Source organism: Meriones unguiculatus, chromosome 17 (genome assembly GCF_030254825.1).
Source record: "Meriones unguiculatus strain TT.TT164.6M chromosome 17, Bangor_MerUng_6.1, whole genome shotgun sequence".
Taxonomy (NCBI): domain Eukaryota; kingdom Metazoa; phylum Chordata; class Mammalia; order Rodentia; family Muridae; genus Meriones; species Meriones unguiculatus.
The window spans coordinates 296,806-314,804 of record NC_083364.1 but is presented as its reverse complement, the minus strand read 5'-3'; the positions used below and the strand labels follow the sequence as shown (position 1 = coordinate 314,804).

General features: G+C 39.9%; 1 gene segment (V, D, J or C); it reads right to left on the bottom strand.

Moving 5' to 3' along the window:
• Window positions 1-7,111: 7,111 nt before the first annotated feature.
• Window positions 7,112-7,805, bottom strand: LOC110544683 (immunoglobulin kappa variable 4-1-like). The segment is given in 2 exon segments: window positions 7,112-7,542; window positions 7,749-7,805. Coding segments are annotated over 2 exon segments (480 nt in total).
• Window positions 7,806-17,999: the final 10,194 nt, after the last annotated feature.

Sequence of the window (17,999 nt, the reverse complement as noted above, 5' to 3'; positions counted from 1 at the left end):
GAATGAGTTCACTTCAATGGCTTCCTATTTAGGCTACTTCTTGGGGCCTTGGGGGTTGAAATGAGTGTAGAGGTTATCACAGCATCATTTCATGTGCCTTTTTCTCACCTAGGTATGCAATCATCCTTTTTCACTTCAAATACAGGTTTTCTTGAACATTTTTAGTTTTTTAGAATTATCAAAATTTGTTTTTACATTTTTAAATATATTTTATTAATTACAGTTTATTCACTTTGTATCCCAGCTGTAAGCCCCCCTCCCTGAGACTCTCCTAATGTCACACTCCCTCACTCATCTCTTCCCATGGCCCTTCCAAAGTCACTGATAGAGGAGGTTCTCCTCCCCTTTCCTCTGACCCTAGCCTATCAGGTCTCATTAGGACTGGCTGCATTGTCTTCCTCTGTGGCCTGGAAAGTCTGCCTCTCCCTCAGAGGTAGGTGAACAAAGACCTGGCAACTCAGTTCATCTCAGAGACAGTCCCTGTTTCCATTAGTAGGGAACCTACTTGGAGACTGAGCTGCCATGGGCTACATCTGTGCCGGGGTTCTAGGTTATTTCCATGCGTGGTCCTTCCTTGGAGTATCAGTCTCAGAAAAGATCCCTGGGCCCACAATTTTTGGATCTGTTTCTTGACCTGTCCCATGGGCTAGTCGAACAAGATATACCTGAAAGAGGGAGTAGAAATTGGGGGACTGAGACGCGAAGAATGGAGACAAGACAGATTCCTGACCAAGTCTCAGTTTACTGAACGTGCAAACAACACTTATAAAGCAAAGGGCACAAGAAAAATTATCACAGTTGCAACACATCTATGTCACCTGGCAACCAAGAATTCACACAAGGCCACACAATAGATAGCAGGGAGCTTGCTTTATATTTCTCAGGCTCAGAGCACCCCGCCTACAGAGACCATCAAGGACAGTCTCTGAGAAATGGAATTTAGCTAAAACCCGAATCTGCCAAGGCCAGGAGACAGAATTCCAAATACCAGACTCCTTCAGCTCCTCTTCTTGTGGAGCTCCTGTTCCCTCCAGGTCTTTCTATCTTCCCCTTCTTTCATAAGATTCCCTGCACTCTCCCCAATGTTCAGGTATGATTCTCAGCATTTGCTTTGATACTCTGTTGGCTAGAGTCTTTCAGAGGCTCTCTGTGGTAGGCTCCTGTCTTGTTCCCTGTTTACTCCCTCTTCCGATGTCTGTCCTGTTTGCTTTTCTGAGTGAGGACTGATTATTTTACCCAGTGTATTCCTTCTTGCTTAGCTTCTTTAGGTGTACAGATTTTAGTAGGTTTATCTTATATGTCTAATATCCACTTATAAGTGAGTATATACCATGGGTGCCTTTCTGCTTCTGGGATACCTCACTCAGGATAATCTTTTCAAGTTCCCATCACTTGCCTGCAAATTTCATGATTTCCTTGTTTTTAATTGCTGAGTAGTATTCCATTATGTAAATGTACAACAATTTCTGTATCCATTCTTCAACTGAAGAATATCTGGGTTGTTTCCAGATTCTGGCTATTACAAATAAAGCTGCTATGAAAATGTTTGAGCACATGTCCTTGTTGTGTATTTGAGCATATTTTGGATATATGCCTAGGAGTGGTATACCTGGATCTTGAGGTAGCACTATTCCTAACTGTCTGAGAAAGCGGCAGATTGATTTCAGAAGAGGTTGTACAAGTTTACATTCCCACCAGCAATGGGGGTGGGTTCCTTTTACTCTGCATCCTCTCCAGCATGTGTTGTCACTTGAGTTTTTGATCTTAGCCTTTCTGATGGATACAAGGTGAAATCTCAGGGTCATGTTGATTTGCATTTTCCTGATGACTAAGAATGTTGAGCATTTCTCTAAGTGTTTCTCTCTCATTCGCTATTCCTCTAATGAGAATTCTCTGTTATGGTCTGTACCCTGTTTTTTAATTATATTACTTCATTTGTTGCTTTTTAACTTCTTGATTTCTTTATATATATTGGATATTATCCCTCTGTCAGCTATAGGGTAGGGGAAGATCCTTTCCCAATCGGCAGGCTGTCATTTTGTTCTAATGACAATATCCTTTGCCTTATAGAAGCTTTTTAGTTTCATGAGGTCCCATTTATTGATTGTTGCTCTTAGAGCCTGCGCTGTTGGTGTTCTGTTCAGGAAGTTCTCCCTTCTTTGTTTTATAGAGAGCCTGTCTTAGGTTGGTGAAATGTGCATTTTTCACTTATCCTTCATCAAGGTCTCAGATGTGATTTTCAAGAGCCTCTGTCTTGGGTTGGAAAACACACAATTTCACACTTTTCCGTCATTGACTTACCTCCATATCAAACAAGGTTGTTAGAGATCTTTAATTTAAATTCATGCAACTGCACTTACATGCATTGAAGTTGTTGAAGAAGAAACTGTAACTCACAAGGAAGGCAGGCACAGACCAACAATCCCATAACTGCCATGGCTGTAAGTGCCAGTCCCCATTTAAGCAGAGTCAAAGGATGGAAAGTGCCTCCAGAGGCTAGTATATATAGCCCAGGCTGTACTGGCCAATTTCAACCTAGCTTCCTTGTCAGATTCTATGTGATGGATCTTATTTCTCATCATTAAAATGTCCAATGAGAAGTTTTTGCTAGAACAAATACCAGCAAATTGATTCTGAACCTGAGTCCATTTAAATTCTGTTTCATCATACCAAGAATCAGAAACCCTAACAGAATCATAACAAAAGCAGGTTGCTTAACAACTAAACTGAAAGAGCATTATTATCAGCATTAACACAATTAGTAAGATTGCAATGTACACATTCAATCGAATAGGTATCATTGTTCTTAGAATATCTTATTACAATGTTTCCAATTAACAGTAAATAAGGAGGATTAATACATGTCAAAACATAAGCATACTTGCTTAGTTTAGCAAATTACTTGCATTCTCAGAGAGAATGCCTATGTATCCCAAGGTAGCCCCCAATTTCCATACATAGGTTTGCCAGTTTTTATTTGAAGTCCTCTAAAGTCCAGCAGAAACAGCTTTTTATAAAACAAAAGAATTTTGACTGCCTTTATCAGAAGCCAATTTCTTTATACCCTTAATGATAGACCAGTCCAGGACTGTAAATGCAGGGTCATTGTCCCAGGAGTAGATAATGGGCGTTTCTCCAATGTATCTTGTCCAAGGAACCATTGGTCAAGGACAAGTGTGTTGATCCCCTTTTCCACAGGGTGGTTAACTCATTGGAGATGTAAGACTGTCATTCTTAACTCCTGTAGGAAGGGACAATAATATCCCTCCAATGTTCCACTTTGTCTGGTTGCAAAGGGAGGCTTGAATTGCCATCCCAACTTTACAGTGGTAGGCATTCCTACCTATGACCTGGACAGGGGAGACTGGTATGCAGTCCTGATGAATACTCTTTCTGGTAAAGCGAAGAGGATGACCCCTTCCCATTCCTGAAAAGTTAAAGTCTATTTTACTTGCGTTCCTTCAAAAGCAGGACAACCCAGCAGCCAAGTGTTGTTGACATAAACAAGGACTTCTGGATCATCGCAGGAAATTGGATGTAGTAAAGGTAGATCAGGAACGTACATCCAATAAGCAGTCATCTTGACTGGAGGGGTCCCCATTGACATCATTATCATTGTCAGGAGAAAAATCCTCATCCACTTGTCACACCAGCCATTCCGGTAGCCATTGAGCTGCATCATTTTCCTATGAAAAAACACAGACAGCTCCTCGTCCCCATATGAGTACAGGGTCAGGATCATGCCATTGATTTGTTAAAGGATCCCTCTATTTCACTTTAGCAAAAGCTTTTTTTAGTATCTGTATGCCAAAATCTATGTGCTGCAGATTTACCATGCTTATCCAAGTTTTAAAACTTCAGAATGAAAAGAAAATGATTCAGATGATCCTTAAGTGTCCAAGGAGTAGCTCCCCTTCTTTGCTTTTTGCAAGTAAATCTTAATTGTGCGGTGGGCACGTTCTACCATGCCTTGTCCTTGAAGATTGTAAGGTATTCAAGTTATATGAGAAACTTGAAATTGTTGACAAAATCTTTGAAAAGATTTGCTAGCATATTCTCTTCCATTGTCAGTTTTAAACTGCTTAGGAACACCCAGAACATTGAAAGCCTGCAGACAGCGAGCAATAACATTATTGCAGCTTCTCCTGGTTAAGGAGTGGCAAAAATAAATCCAGAATAGGTATCAATGCAAACATGTACATATTTTAATTTTCCAAATTCAGGAATATGAGTAATATCCATTTGACAAATTTGATTTGGAAGCAATCCTTTAGGCTTGACTCCCAAATGAGGAACAGGGTGAAATGGAGGACAAGTACTACAAGCCTCGACTATACTACGGGCTTATTCCTTAGTCAACCATATTTAAGCCTCAAGGTTTGACTATTAAGATGATACATATTATAGGCATCCTGGGCTCTTTTTAACTGTGAACAATAAACTTTGGTGGCTTTATCTACCAATGCATTTTCTTCAGACAGGGGTCCTGGCAAATCAGAATGAGCCTTCAAATGTCCTATAATAAAAAAGGAAAGTTTCTTTCTTGTATCAAATTTTGAATTTGTAAAAATAAAATTCCAGCAGAAGAAGATGTCTGAATTTGACCTGCAAATCTAACCTAGGCAAAGACTGAGCTACATATGCACTATTTGTAAAAATGTTTAAAGACTGCCTATTAAAACTTTGAAACACAGCCAATACTGTAGATAACTCTGCTATTTGCACAGATATGCTAGACACTTGAAAAGAAACTGTTTTTTTTTTTTCATAAGCATAGGCAGCAACACCAGATAATGGACCATCAGTAAATACCATTAAAGCATCAACGATTGGAATAACTTTTCTTTTAAATGAAAAAACTATAGGTTGTACCTTTACAAACTGAATTAATTTGTTTTTTGTGCCTCAGCAGGTTGGACTCTGTCATAATAAGCTTAGATATGTTAAAATGCCATATTTATCAGATCTCTGACAAGTCTGAGGCCAGTATATTTGAGTTGCTCTTTGTCTAGCTTTATCATCTGCTCTGAACTATATCCTATTAAACAGGATGTTATAATCTCTAATTTTGGCATATTTTTTAAATGTATGATTTAGAAACAAATTTTAGGTACATTTATATAGGCAAACTTTATGGTTACCCATTTTAGATTTAACCTTAAAAAAATAACCTAAACAAAGAGACTAGGTAAAACTCAATCTTGTACTCAACTATAATCTTTAGCATAACTTTAAATCTGCTCTTTTTAAACTAAAATCAAAGCAAAACTTTTAATTAAACATAATTTATAAAAGGGCTAGCAAATCTTATTAATCCTATTACACTGTATTAAAACTTATCAGCAAAAAATTAAAGGACAAAAGTTTTATTTAGCATTAAACAGAGAACTAAACTTAGCCTGCGGCCCTCAGCAAAAACGGACTATTCTGGCCATACCAAATCTATAGGCCAGAATGATTTAAATAAATTAAATCATTTATTTAGGTACTGGCAGCCAGGCATAAATTTTATGTAATGGTTAACAATGATCTGAATATAATCCTGCAAAAACCAGGGCTAACATGAAAATGTAGTCCTTTTTCTCCTGTAAAAGAGCATAAGCAAACATTTGCATTGAAGAATTTCCAGCTGTGGCAGCCTTTTTGGAGTTAATGGCAAATTTAGAATCAATGGCATCTGCACAGTGGAGCTCAGCCTCCCGGCTCTGGCCATCCTCCAAAGTCCAGTCTCTCACAGACTGACCTTGGTGGTCCCACAGCAGACCTCTCTGACCCTGAGAAACTCTGTGCAACCACAGTAACCAGAAAGCAGGCTCTGTGTAACCTTGAGTGAGCCCTCTTATGTTTTGGCTAAGTAAAATTGTCTGCGTGAGAAACTGCCTGTACTTTTTTGCCTACTTAAGTGTTAACCTGACACCCATTATCGACGCTTTGATCAGCATGTAGACTTGGTGTCCTTCTCTGTGTAGCCCTGTCTCTCTCTCTCCCTAGACCTCTCTCAGGTAGTATTTAGGTGTCACTGTTGGCCGGTGACATCCAGCCTTTTTAAATGAAGAACAACATATTTTATAGGTTTTTTTACATGATATATTGTAATAACTGCAGTTTTTGTTTAATTGGCTCAAACAGCATGGCTTGATTTTACTTTCTAAATTTTTTTTTGGTTGAAATTTCAGTTTAATTACTTACTTGATATATAATATGGGAATAATTACATAACAGGCTTTGTCTTCAGATCACTACTTGTGGACTGAGTATAGCAATTCTTTTTTTTTTATCAGTTACATTTTATTAACTCTGTATCCCAGCCGTATCCCGGTCCCTCATTCCCTCCCAGTCCCTCCCTCCCTCCCTCATCTCCACCGTGCCCCTTTCCAAGTCCACTGATAGGGGGGACCTCCTCCCCATTCATCTGATCCTGTTTTATCAGGTATCTTCAGGACTGGCTGCAAAGCCCTCCTCTGTGGCCTAACAGGACTGCTCCTCCCTTCGGGGGTGGGGAGACCAAAGAGCCAGTCATTTGAGTTCCTGTTAGAAATAGTCCTTGTTCCCCTCACTTTCTAAAATTAATAAAATAAATACTAAGGTCTTTTGACCTCCCCCAAAAGAGTTGAGAAACTGTTTTAAGTTTTTTGTCCAAGGGTTATTATTTTAAAATACCTGATAAATTTTAAAATGTTTTATAGAATTTAACTCCTATGGTCCAGGACCAAACTCAGACGTGTTGATTCAAACTGTCTCATGTCTAAAAATATTAATATCGTCAGTTAGCTTTTAAAATAGTGTCCACAAATAAACACATACACACATAGTGACATAGCTGAGGAACATAGAAATCCAACATTGTCACCTTGGAGTAAACAGAATACTCAAATACCAGAACTTGACCAGCCTCTACTGGACACAAGTCCCACAAATTCCAGAAAGAGTGAACCCCCTCATGGGTCCCCTCCGCACACATAGATACCAGAAAGAGCAGAGCCCCCATGGCCCTCTCCACAGCTTCCAGATGGAGAGCGTGCTCCTGAGTTCTTTTTCTATTTTCATAAAGGATTTTCTTACCACTGAACCCATAATTTTCCCTTTGCTCTGCAAACTATTTGTCAGTTTCTCAGACACACTGGCTATCAGGCAAAAGGGGGAAGTGTGCAGGGCCAGGACTGTGTGTGCTGCAGGCAGGTGGTGAGACTTTCAAGGAGGTTTGTGTGGGAGACTGAAGCACTGTGGGAGGATAATCGTAATTCTGCTGACAGTAATAAACTGCCATGTCTTCATCCTGCACACTGCTGATGCTGAGAGTGTAATCTGTCTCAGATCCACTGCCTGTGAAGCGATCAGGAACCCCAGTGTGCCGAGTGGATGCCCCGTAGATCAGCAGCTTAGGAGATTGCCCTGGTTTCTGCTGGTACGAGGACAATAAATTCTTTTGGTTGTCACTATAATAAAGACTCTGACTGGACCTGCAGCTGATGGAGACCTTCTCTCCTGCTGACACAGCCAGGGAGGATGGAGACTGGGTCATCACGATGTCTGCACAGGCACCTGCAATCAGGAATGCAAAATGAATACGCATATAAAAGCAAACAAAGATTGAAAAACAGTTGAAATTTGTCACTTAACATATTTGTACTATCATGTTGTCAGAGTATTATTATTGAAATATGAAATATTGAGCCTGGCAGACTCCAAGTTCTTATCTACAAGAGAAGTGACTCTGTGTAAAGGTTACAATACTTTGAGTTTCTCACCAGACACCCAAAGCAGCAAGAACATGAAAACCTGGGTTTGTGACTTCATCTTGCTCCCCCTGCTGTCTGATGCAGTTCAGTTCTCATTGCAAGGGCATGGTTTATATATATATATCCTCAGCAGCTGTGCTGTGCTGTAAGGGGCCCATGCAAGGCAGGCAGCAAATACAAAAGCAAATGCCTGTGAAGTGTTTGAGTGTAGCTGGTATGAATCAAGAGTCAAAAATATTACAGGGAGCATGAACAATCACTGAAAAAGGCTGCCTTACAACTCTCAAACACAAAATTACCAGGTGCTCTAATAGCAGACCTGGCTTATAATTCAAGACATTTAAATAAATTGACTTCTGTAGAAACATTAGTAGAGCTATCTGAGATTGACTGTCCTAGGGAAATAATAGGTTATGTTCAAAAACATCACAAATACAACAAAAGAAACAGAGTAAGAAAGCATGCTAAAAGAAAGGGAAGATGGAAGAAATGATGAAAGGAAAAAAGAGAATCGAGGCTAAATGTGTTCAATATTACTCATCTCCAAAACCACTCTGATAATGAAGACAGAGAGCAGGGCCTCAGATATTTGGGCTCTAGTTTCAAAGATAAACAAAGGACTAAGATGGAAAGAGCATCCCAGAATTCACTCTGTGGATATCCAGGCAGACATTAATTTAAGTCTGAGATCATAGAAACTTTAATCTCAAAAAAAAAAAAAAAAAAAAAAAAACGGATATCCAGCAAAAACTAACAAGTATCCCCCCCACAACTTCAGGAAATTGCAAGAGAGATCTAAATCTGAACAAATAAAAGAGGAAACACCAGATTTTTCATGAAGTCATTGTTGTAGACCAACACTGCCGTAAGTTTTATTCAAGGAATACTAAATTACTAGTGTAATTGAAACTGGAGTAAGATGGGCTTCTGCACTCTGCCCAAAGGTTGCCCATAATTCTCAGAATCTAAACTGATAGTCTGCAGGGCAGAGCTTTTCAGAGGTCCTCTGTGTCAGGCTCCTGACTTTTCCCTCTTTTCTCCTTCTTCTGAAGTCCAGCCTCTTTGACTTTCTGGGTAGGAATTGAGCATTTTAGCAAGAGTCTTCCCTCTTGATTTGTTTCTTTAGGTGTACAGATTTTAGTAGGTTTATCCTATATTATATGTCTATATGAGTGAGTATATACCGTGTGCATCTTTCTGCTTCTGGAAAGAAGTGGGAAACAGTAAGATCTGGAGAGGACAGGAACTCCACAAAGAGAGCAACAGAACCAAAAATTCTGAGCACAGGGGTCTTTCCTGAGACTGATACTCCAACCAAGGACTATGCATGAAGATAACCTAATACCCCTACACAGATGTAGCCCATGGCAGTTCAGTATCCAAGTGGGTTCCATTGTAATAGGAACAGGGACTGTCTCTGACATGAACTGATTGACCTGCTATTTAATTACCTCCCCCTGAGGGGGAAGCAGCATTACCAGGCCACAGAAGAGGACACGGTAGCCACTCCTGATGAGATCTAATTGACTAGGATCAGAAGGAAGGAAAAGAAATCCTCCCCTATCAGTGGACTTGGGGAGGGGCATGCATGCAGACAGTGGAAGAAGGGAGGGATTGGGACAGGAGGAGGGCGAGAACCAAAGGGGGGATAAAAAGAAAAGATGGGCTTCTGACAAAGTGAAAAGGTAAATCTCTCCAGAAAGGGGCAGAGCCATCCTCATCTATGTAATGATTTCACAGAGACCAATAGAACACTATATCAGTGACTGTTACTATCCAAAAGGTGAAAAAAACTTATGGCTATGAATAAAAAAATCAATAGCAATAAGCGAAACGACAGAACCTGCCAGGACTTCATATTACTGAAATCTGAAAGTATATATGAGAAGTAAATTATGTAGCCAGAATTATGCATAAAGCAAAAGAGAAAAATAAATATGTGAACTGTCATGGCAAGGAGTGGAGATTCACATCTGTACTCCTAGAACTGGAGAGACAAAAGCAGAGACTCATGAGTTTGAAGCCAGCCTGGGCAGATACCAACTTCTATACAAATCTAATGTATACAAGGAGACAATCTCTCAAAATAGTATCATTAATCAACTTGTTATAAGGCAGCTCATGGCATTATCTACCCAACTCAGATTATTTATCTGATGTTAATGTTTCACCATTGAACCATAAATATTATTGGAAAATAAATATTCACTTATCTAATATGCATAACCTTCTATTTTGAATTAAATATATAATTTTATACATCTACTTTACAGGTATAAAATGTTAAATAATTTCTGATAAGCACATTCAGATCTCTTCTGTAAAACCTCTAACACAACATCATATGAGAGAGGTAGACCTTATGTGGATACAGGAAGTTCCTAATCTCAAGGTCAAGAATATGACAGACAAGGAGCTCTGCTCCTGTCAGGGTCTAACAAGTTCTCATATGCCTTTGATCTCCACTAAACTTTACATTTTTCTTGTGACAGTAGCAGTGAGCTCAGAATGTGCGACATTCACAGCTGCTCTTTCAGATTGGACAAATGGAGACAGGGATCTTACAAATCCAAAGATTCCATGTGTTTCTCACAGTATGCCAGTGGAGAGTATGTGCTCTAAAGAGGTAAAAATTTCAAGTTATATTATATATAATATAAACAGCCCAACAGTCCTTAGTTACTTATCAAGTTTAAACAGTATGTCCTAGTGCAATTGATTATGTTGGCTCTGATTAGAAATGGACTATAACCCTGCTGGCTGAACACAATACTGATTAATATGCCTCCACCTTTTTAAACAAGAAGTCTGAAGCTGATGGCCTTCAGCTCCTAGGACACAGCACCTTCTTCCATGGGTGCCACTGTGTTTTCAGGACCAGGGAATATCAGTCTGATATGCTGCAAACTATCCTGGGACAGTACAAAGCTGAACTCAACTTTTCTGTTCCATCACTAAGAATCTTTTATTCTCTAGATAACTGGCTATGTCTACCCAATATGTGACAAGAAATAGTAGACACAGAAAGATTTTTGAAGAAAAATTAGCAAAAAAATATTGCTTTATGAAAAGTTTCTGATTAAGAATAATGAGTTTATTTAAGAGGGTTTCAACCTGCAGGACCCATCTCCTTTTAGGTCAAATGATACTGCCACAGGGGTTGCCTAAGACCATGTGAATTATCAGATATTTACATAATGATTCATAACAATAGGGAAATTTCAGTCATGAAGTATCAATGCAAATGTTTTGGTTGGAAGTCACCATATCATGAGGAACTATACCTAAAAAGTTTCAGCATTAGGAAGGCTGAGGACCACTGGTTTACATGAAGAACTTACTTTATATTCATTGTCAAAGATTTTCTTTACTTATTAAAAATAATATCCTACAGAAATTCAAAAAATGAATAACGTATATAGAGATAATAAGTTCACATCTAAGTACAAGGTCAATTCTAGAAGGCGGGGCAAGATGGCGGCGCCTGGATGACTCTCATTCTGACCAGCAGCACAGCAGGATCTGCACAATGACCAGCAATCAGAACTCGCGGCCATAAAACACAAGTGATTGTGTTTCCCAGGTGAGATGATACCCCACGGTGGGGGATTCAATCAGCTTTAACTCACCCAGCTAAACTGCAGAAGAGATCCCGGTTCTGCCAGGCGCTTGGTCATCAGCCCAGAGCCACATGCCAGCATGCTCTGGTCACTGTCCCAGACTGAACTGTGGGCACCACAACATCACAGACTAGAATTTCCAGTTGAGACATAACCCCACGATGCAGGAAACGATTGGGACCTTAGGTCACCCAGACATCTGCTGGAAAAGACTCCAGTTTCGTAGGCTACCCAGTAGCCAGCCCAGAGCCAGAGCTGGGGACCCAGGTACCAGCATAGAACCCTGCCTGAGTGCCTGATTCGCTGCCTCAGATAGAACTGTGGACCCCATGGAACCAGAGACTGAGTTTCATTGTTGGGTGCAAACCCACAGGGAGGGAAACAGCTGGTCTAATCTCAGAGCACTCAGCTGATACCACCACCCAAAAAAGGTCTTGGGAAAAATTATCCAGTTTAGGCAGACGCCCAGGCTCCTAAATGCCGAAAGGCAGAGTCATGCACATCTGTGCCTGTGGGTTCTACTCGCCATCCCAGACAGAATGGTGGTCCCCAAAGCAAAGACTGGGTGTCCCTGTCAGGAGGAAACCCCACAGAGGGAGTATCATCAGGTCTAACACTCAGGACACCCAGCACCAAAAGACTTTCTGGATTCACACAGACTCCAGGCTCTAGCCTTCTACTGCAGGCAAGAGTGCTGTGCTCACCTGCCATTATTGAGTAACGCTAGGGCACTGGGGGACACAGCTGCATCCTCAGACCTACAAAAGCCAGAGAGCCATTACAGCAGCCCTTAGGTACTGTGCCAAGGATCAACCAGTTGTCCCTAGCTAGACTGACAAAACTGTGGGAATCCCTGGTCCTTCAAGAGGGCTGCACCCAAAAATTACACCTTAGAGCAAGAGCTGCTGCTCACTAAATTCAGAGCAAGAAACCCAATAGCAGGACAGCTATCACCAGGACCTCTCCTGATGAGAGGAGAGCCTTCCTGAATACCACAGTTGCCATACAGGTCCATACACCTGAAGTAAACTGTGACAATTCCTGAGAAGCACCACTATTCAGTTGACCATGCCCAAAAAAGCAGAGGAGAACTTCAGAACCCCACCAAATGGATTCTCCCCTTCCCAGGACTCAGCAGGCCCCAGAAATTAACAGACAACTCCGGAGACAGAGAGATGGGTAGAGGCCAGCGAAAAAGTGTAACCAAAAAAAGGGAAAACAACATGGCAACCCCAGAACCCAGTTATCCAGTGGTAAGTAGCCCTGGACACCCTAACATAAGTAAAATTCAAGAAGATGACCTTAAATCTATGCTAATGAAAAGGTTAATGGAGGAAGTAAATAAAATGTGTAAAGAATTAGAGGAAGATATAATAAAACAGATTATGGTCATCCGTAAAAAAATATAGGAAGATGCAGCCAAACAGTCTGTGTCATTGAAAGAAATAAAAGAAACAGAGGGACATTCAAACAAACAGCTGAAGGAATTGAAGAAAAAACAGGAAAATACAGTCAGACAGATGAAGGAAATCAAAAAAACAGTTCAAGATCTGAAGATAGAATTGGAAGAATTAAAGAAAACACAAACAAAGGAAATCACGGAGAGGGAGAACCTAGGAAAGAACACAGGAACTACAGAGGTAAGCATAACCAACAGACTACAAGACATGGAAGAAAGAATCTCAGGTGTGGAAGATACAATGGAAAAAATCGATGTATCCCTCAGAGAAAATAATGAATCTAAAAAATTCCTGACACAAACCATCCAAGAAATCCAAGACAACATAAAAAGACAAAACCTAAGATTAAAAGGAGTAGAGGAAAAAGAAGATTCCCTCCTCCAAGGCCCAGAAAATATTTTTAACAAAATCATTTAAGAAAATTTCCCCAACTTAAAGGGGAAGCCTATAAGAATACAAGAGGCCTACAGAACACCTAATAAATTAGGCCAGAGGAGAAAATCCTCCCATCACATAATAATCAAAAGAGTAAGTATACAGAACAAAGAAAAAAAATGCTAAAAGCTATAATGGAAAAGGCCAAGTAACATATAATGGCAAACCCATCAGAATCACACCTGACTTCTCAACAGAAATTATGAAAGCCAGAAGGGCCTGGACAGATATTATGAAGAACCTAAGAGAACACAGATGTCAGCCTAGGCTACTGTACCCAGCAAAACTCTCAGTCCTCATAGACAGAGAAAACAAGATATTCAATGACAAAAACAAATTTCAACAATACCTACACACAAATCCAGTGTTACAGAAGATACTAGAGGGAAAAATACAACCCAAGAAAACTAACTACTTTCAAGATATCATAGGAAATAAATAATCTCACTACAGCAAAACAAAAGTAGCCAAACACACAAACACACTACCATGGCCAACATCAATATCAAAGGATCTAACAGCTACTGGTCATTAATCTCCCTCAACATCAATGGACTCAATTCTCCAATAAAAAGATACTGACTAATAGAGTGGATGTGTAAACAAGACCAAACAATCTGTTGCATACAAGAAACACATTTAAATAACAAAGATAGACATTACCTGAGAGTAAAGGGCTGGAAGACGGTTTTCCAAGCAAATGGACCTAAGAAGCAAGCAGAAGTAGCCATCCTAATATCTAATAAAGCATATTTCCAACCAAAATAAATCAAAAGAGATAGATAAGGACACTCTATACACATCAAGGGAAAAATACACCAGGAAGATATCACAATCCTGAACATCTATGCCCCAAATGCAAGGGCACCCACATTTGTAAATGAAACTTTAATAAAACTTAAACCACACATAGACCCCCACACATTAATAGTGGGAGATTGCAACACCACACTCTCAAAAAAGGACAGGTCAACAAAACAGAAATTAAACAAAGAAACAATAACTCTGACAAAGGTCATGAATCAAAATGGACCTCACAGACATCTACAGAACCTTTCACCCAAACTCAAAAGAATTTACCTTCTTCTCAGCACGTCATGGAACCTTCTCCAAAATAGACCATATAGTTGGTCACAAAGCAATTGTAAACAGATACAAGAAGATTGAAATAATCCTTGTATCCTATCTGATCACCATGGACTAAAACTGGGCCTCAATGACAAAAAATAGCAAAAGGCCTACACAGACATGGAAACTGAACAACTTGCTTCTAAATGACAGCTGGATCAGAGAAGAAATAAAGAAAGAAATTAAAGACTTCCTAGAATTCAATGAAAATGAAGGCACAGTATACCCAAACTAATGGGACACAATGAAAGCAGTGCTACTGCACTCAGGGTCAGCCGCTTTGGACCCAGAGAAGAGCATGTCTGATTGCATGCGGGTTGATGCCCCAGGTCCCGCCTCTGAGAAAAAGGTATTGGACGGGTCTGATGCTCTTTGGGTGGATGACACCTAAATGAACATCTGTACAAAGTCCCAATTTATTTCTAATATCAGAGATCAGACCTCTACTCTTGCCTGATGCGTCTAAAACAAAAAGGGGGAACTGTAGAGAGCTGCGGAATGCTATGCCTTAAAGATGGAGCTGGTTTCCGCCTTCCACCTTCCCGATGGTGAGTGCTCTCTGTCACGAACAACTCCACATTTGGCTAAGGCCGAGGATCTGGCTTGCTTCCATGTATGTGGACCTATCTGCATTGCCCCCGTGGCACGCCTGGGTTGGCTACCCAGAGGCTATTTAAGCTGTGGGGGCTGGCTTTCCCCGGGGTCCGAGGATTGTTCAATGTTCCTGAATAAACTGCATTGAAAAAAAAAAAAAAAAGAAAGCAGTGCTAAGAGGAAAGTTCATAGCACTAAGTGCCTTCAAAAAGAAATTAGAAACATCTCATGCAAGCAATTTAATGGCTCACTTAAGAGCCCTAGGGAAAAAAAAAGAAGCTCACACTCCAAGAAGGAGTAGACGGCTGGAAATAATCATACTCAGGGCTAAAATCAATCAATTAGAAATAAATAAAACAATTCAAAGAATCAATGAAACCAAGAGCTGGTTCTTTGAGAAAATCAACATGATAGACAAACCCTTAGCCAAACTAACTAAAAAGCAGAGAGAAACTATCCAAATCAACAAAATCAGAAATGAAAAGAGGGACATAGCCACAGACACTGAAGAAATCCAAACAATAATTAGGTCTTACTTCCAAAGTATATATGACACAAAATTTGAAAATCTAAATGAAATGGACAATTTTCTTAACCGATTCTACATGCCAAAGCTGAATCAAGACCAGGTAAACCAATTAAATAGTCCTATATCCCCTAAGAAAATAGAAGCTGTCATCAAAAGGCTACCATGCAAAAAAAGCCCAGGGCCAGATGGTGTCAGCGCCGATTTCAACCAGACCTTCAAAGAAGAGCTAACACCAATACTCTTCAAACTATTCCACAAGATAGAAACAGAAGTAACACTACCCAACTCATTCTATGAAGCCACAGTCACCTTGGTACCTAAACCTCACAAAGACCCAACAAAGAAAGAGAATTTCAGGCCAATCTCCCTCATGAACATTGATGCAAAAATACTCAACAAAGTACTTGCAAACTGAATCCAAGAACACATCAAAGACCTCATCCAATACGACCAATTAGGCTTCATCCCAGTCATGCAGGATGGTTCAATATACAGAAATCCATCAATGTGATCTACCACGTAAACAAACTAAAAGAGAAATACCACATGATCATCTCCTTAGATGCTAAAAAGGCATTTGACAAAATCCAACATCCATTCATGTTTAAAGTATTGGAGAGATCAGGGATACAAGGCACATACCTGAACATAGTAAAGGCGATATACAGCAAGCCTATAGTCAACATCAAACTCAATGGAGAGAACTTAAATCATTCCCACTGAAATCAGGGACAAGACAAGGCTGTCGGCTCTCTCCTTATCTTTTCAACATTGTTCTTGAAGTCCTAGCTAGAGCAATAAGACAATTGAAGGAGATCAGGGGTATACAAATTGGAAAGGAAGAAGTCAAAGTATCACTATTTGCAGATTATATGATAGCTTTTGAGTGAATCCAAAAACTCTACCAGGGACCTCCTACAGCTGATTAACACCTTCAGCAAAGTGGCTGGATACAAAATTAGTTCAAAAAAATCATTAGACTTCCTGTATACAAAGGAAAAAAGGGCCTAGGAAGAAATTAGAGAAACAACACCCTTCACAATAGCCACAAAGGACATGGTGTGAACCTAACCAAGCAAGTCAAAGACCTGCATGAAAAAAATTTCCATTCTCTGAAGAAAGACTTAGAAGAAGATATCAGAAAATGGAAAGATCTCCCATGTTCATGGCTTGGCAGGATTAACAGAGTAAAAATGGCCATCTTACCAAAAGCAATCTATAGATTCAATGAAATTCCCATCCAATTACCAACACAAGTCTTTACAGACCTTGAAAGAAAAACTCTCACCTTCATATGGAACAACAAGAAACCCAGAATTGCTAAAACAATTCTCTACAGTAAAAGATCTCCATGAGGTATCTCCATTCCTAATCTCAAGCTGAACTATAGAGCAACAATACTAAAAACTGCATGATACTGGCATAGAAACAGACTGGTGGATCAATGAAATCGAATAGAAGACCCTGACATAAACCCACACACTTATGGACACCTGATTTTTGACAAAGATGCCAAATCCATTCAATGGAAAACAAAAACAAAAACAAAAACAAACAAACAAAACAAACAAACAAACAAACAGCATCTTCAGCAAATGGTGCTGGTCTAACTGGATGTCTACATGTAGAAAAATGTGAATAGATACATTCTTATCTCCCTGCACAAAACTAAAGTCCAAGTGGGTCAAAGACCTCAACATAAAACTAGACACACTAAACCGCTTAGAAGAAAAAGTGGGGAATACCCTTGAACTCATTGGCACAGGAGTCAACTTCCTGAACACAACACCAACAGCACAGGCTCTAAGAGCAACAGTCAATAAATGGGACCTCATGAAACTGAAAAGCTTCTGTAAAGCAAAGGATAATGTCCTCAGAAAAAAACGACAGTCTACAGATTGCGAATAGACCTTCACCAACCCTATATCTGACAAAGAGCTAATATCCAGTATACATAAAGAACTAAAGAAGTTAAACAGCAAAAAATCAAGTAATCCAATTAAAAAATGGGGAACAGAGCTAAACAGAGAATTCTCTGCAGAGGAATATCGAATGGCAGAGAAACACTTAAAGAAATGCGCAACCTCATTAGCCATCAGGGAAATGCAAAACAAAACAACCTTAAGATTTCACTTTACACCCATCAGAATGGCTAAATCAAAAACTCAAGAGACACCACATGCTGGAGAGGTTGTGAAGAAAGGGGATCCCTCCTCCACTGCTGGTGAGAGTGTAAGCTTGTACAACCACTCTGGAAAGCAATCTGGCGCTTTCTCAGACAACTAGGAATAGTGCTTCATCAAGATCCAGCTATACCACTCCTAGGCATATATCCAAAATATTCTCCAGTACACAATAAAGACATTTGGTCAACCATGTTTGTAGCAGCCTTATTTGTAATAGCCAGGAGCTGGAAACAGCCCAGATGCCCCTCAGTGGAGGAATGGATGCACAAATTGTGGTATATCTACACAATGGAATATTACTCAGCAAT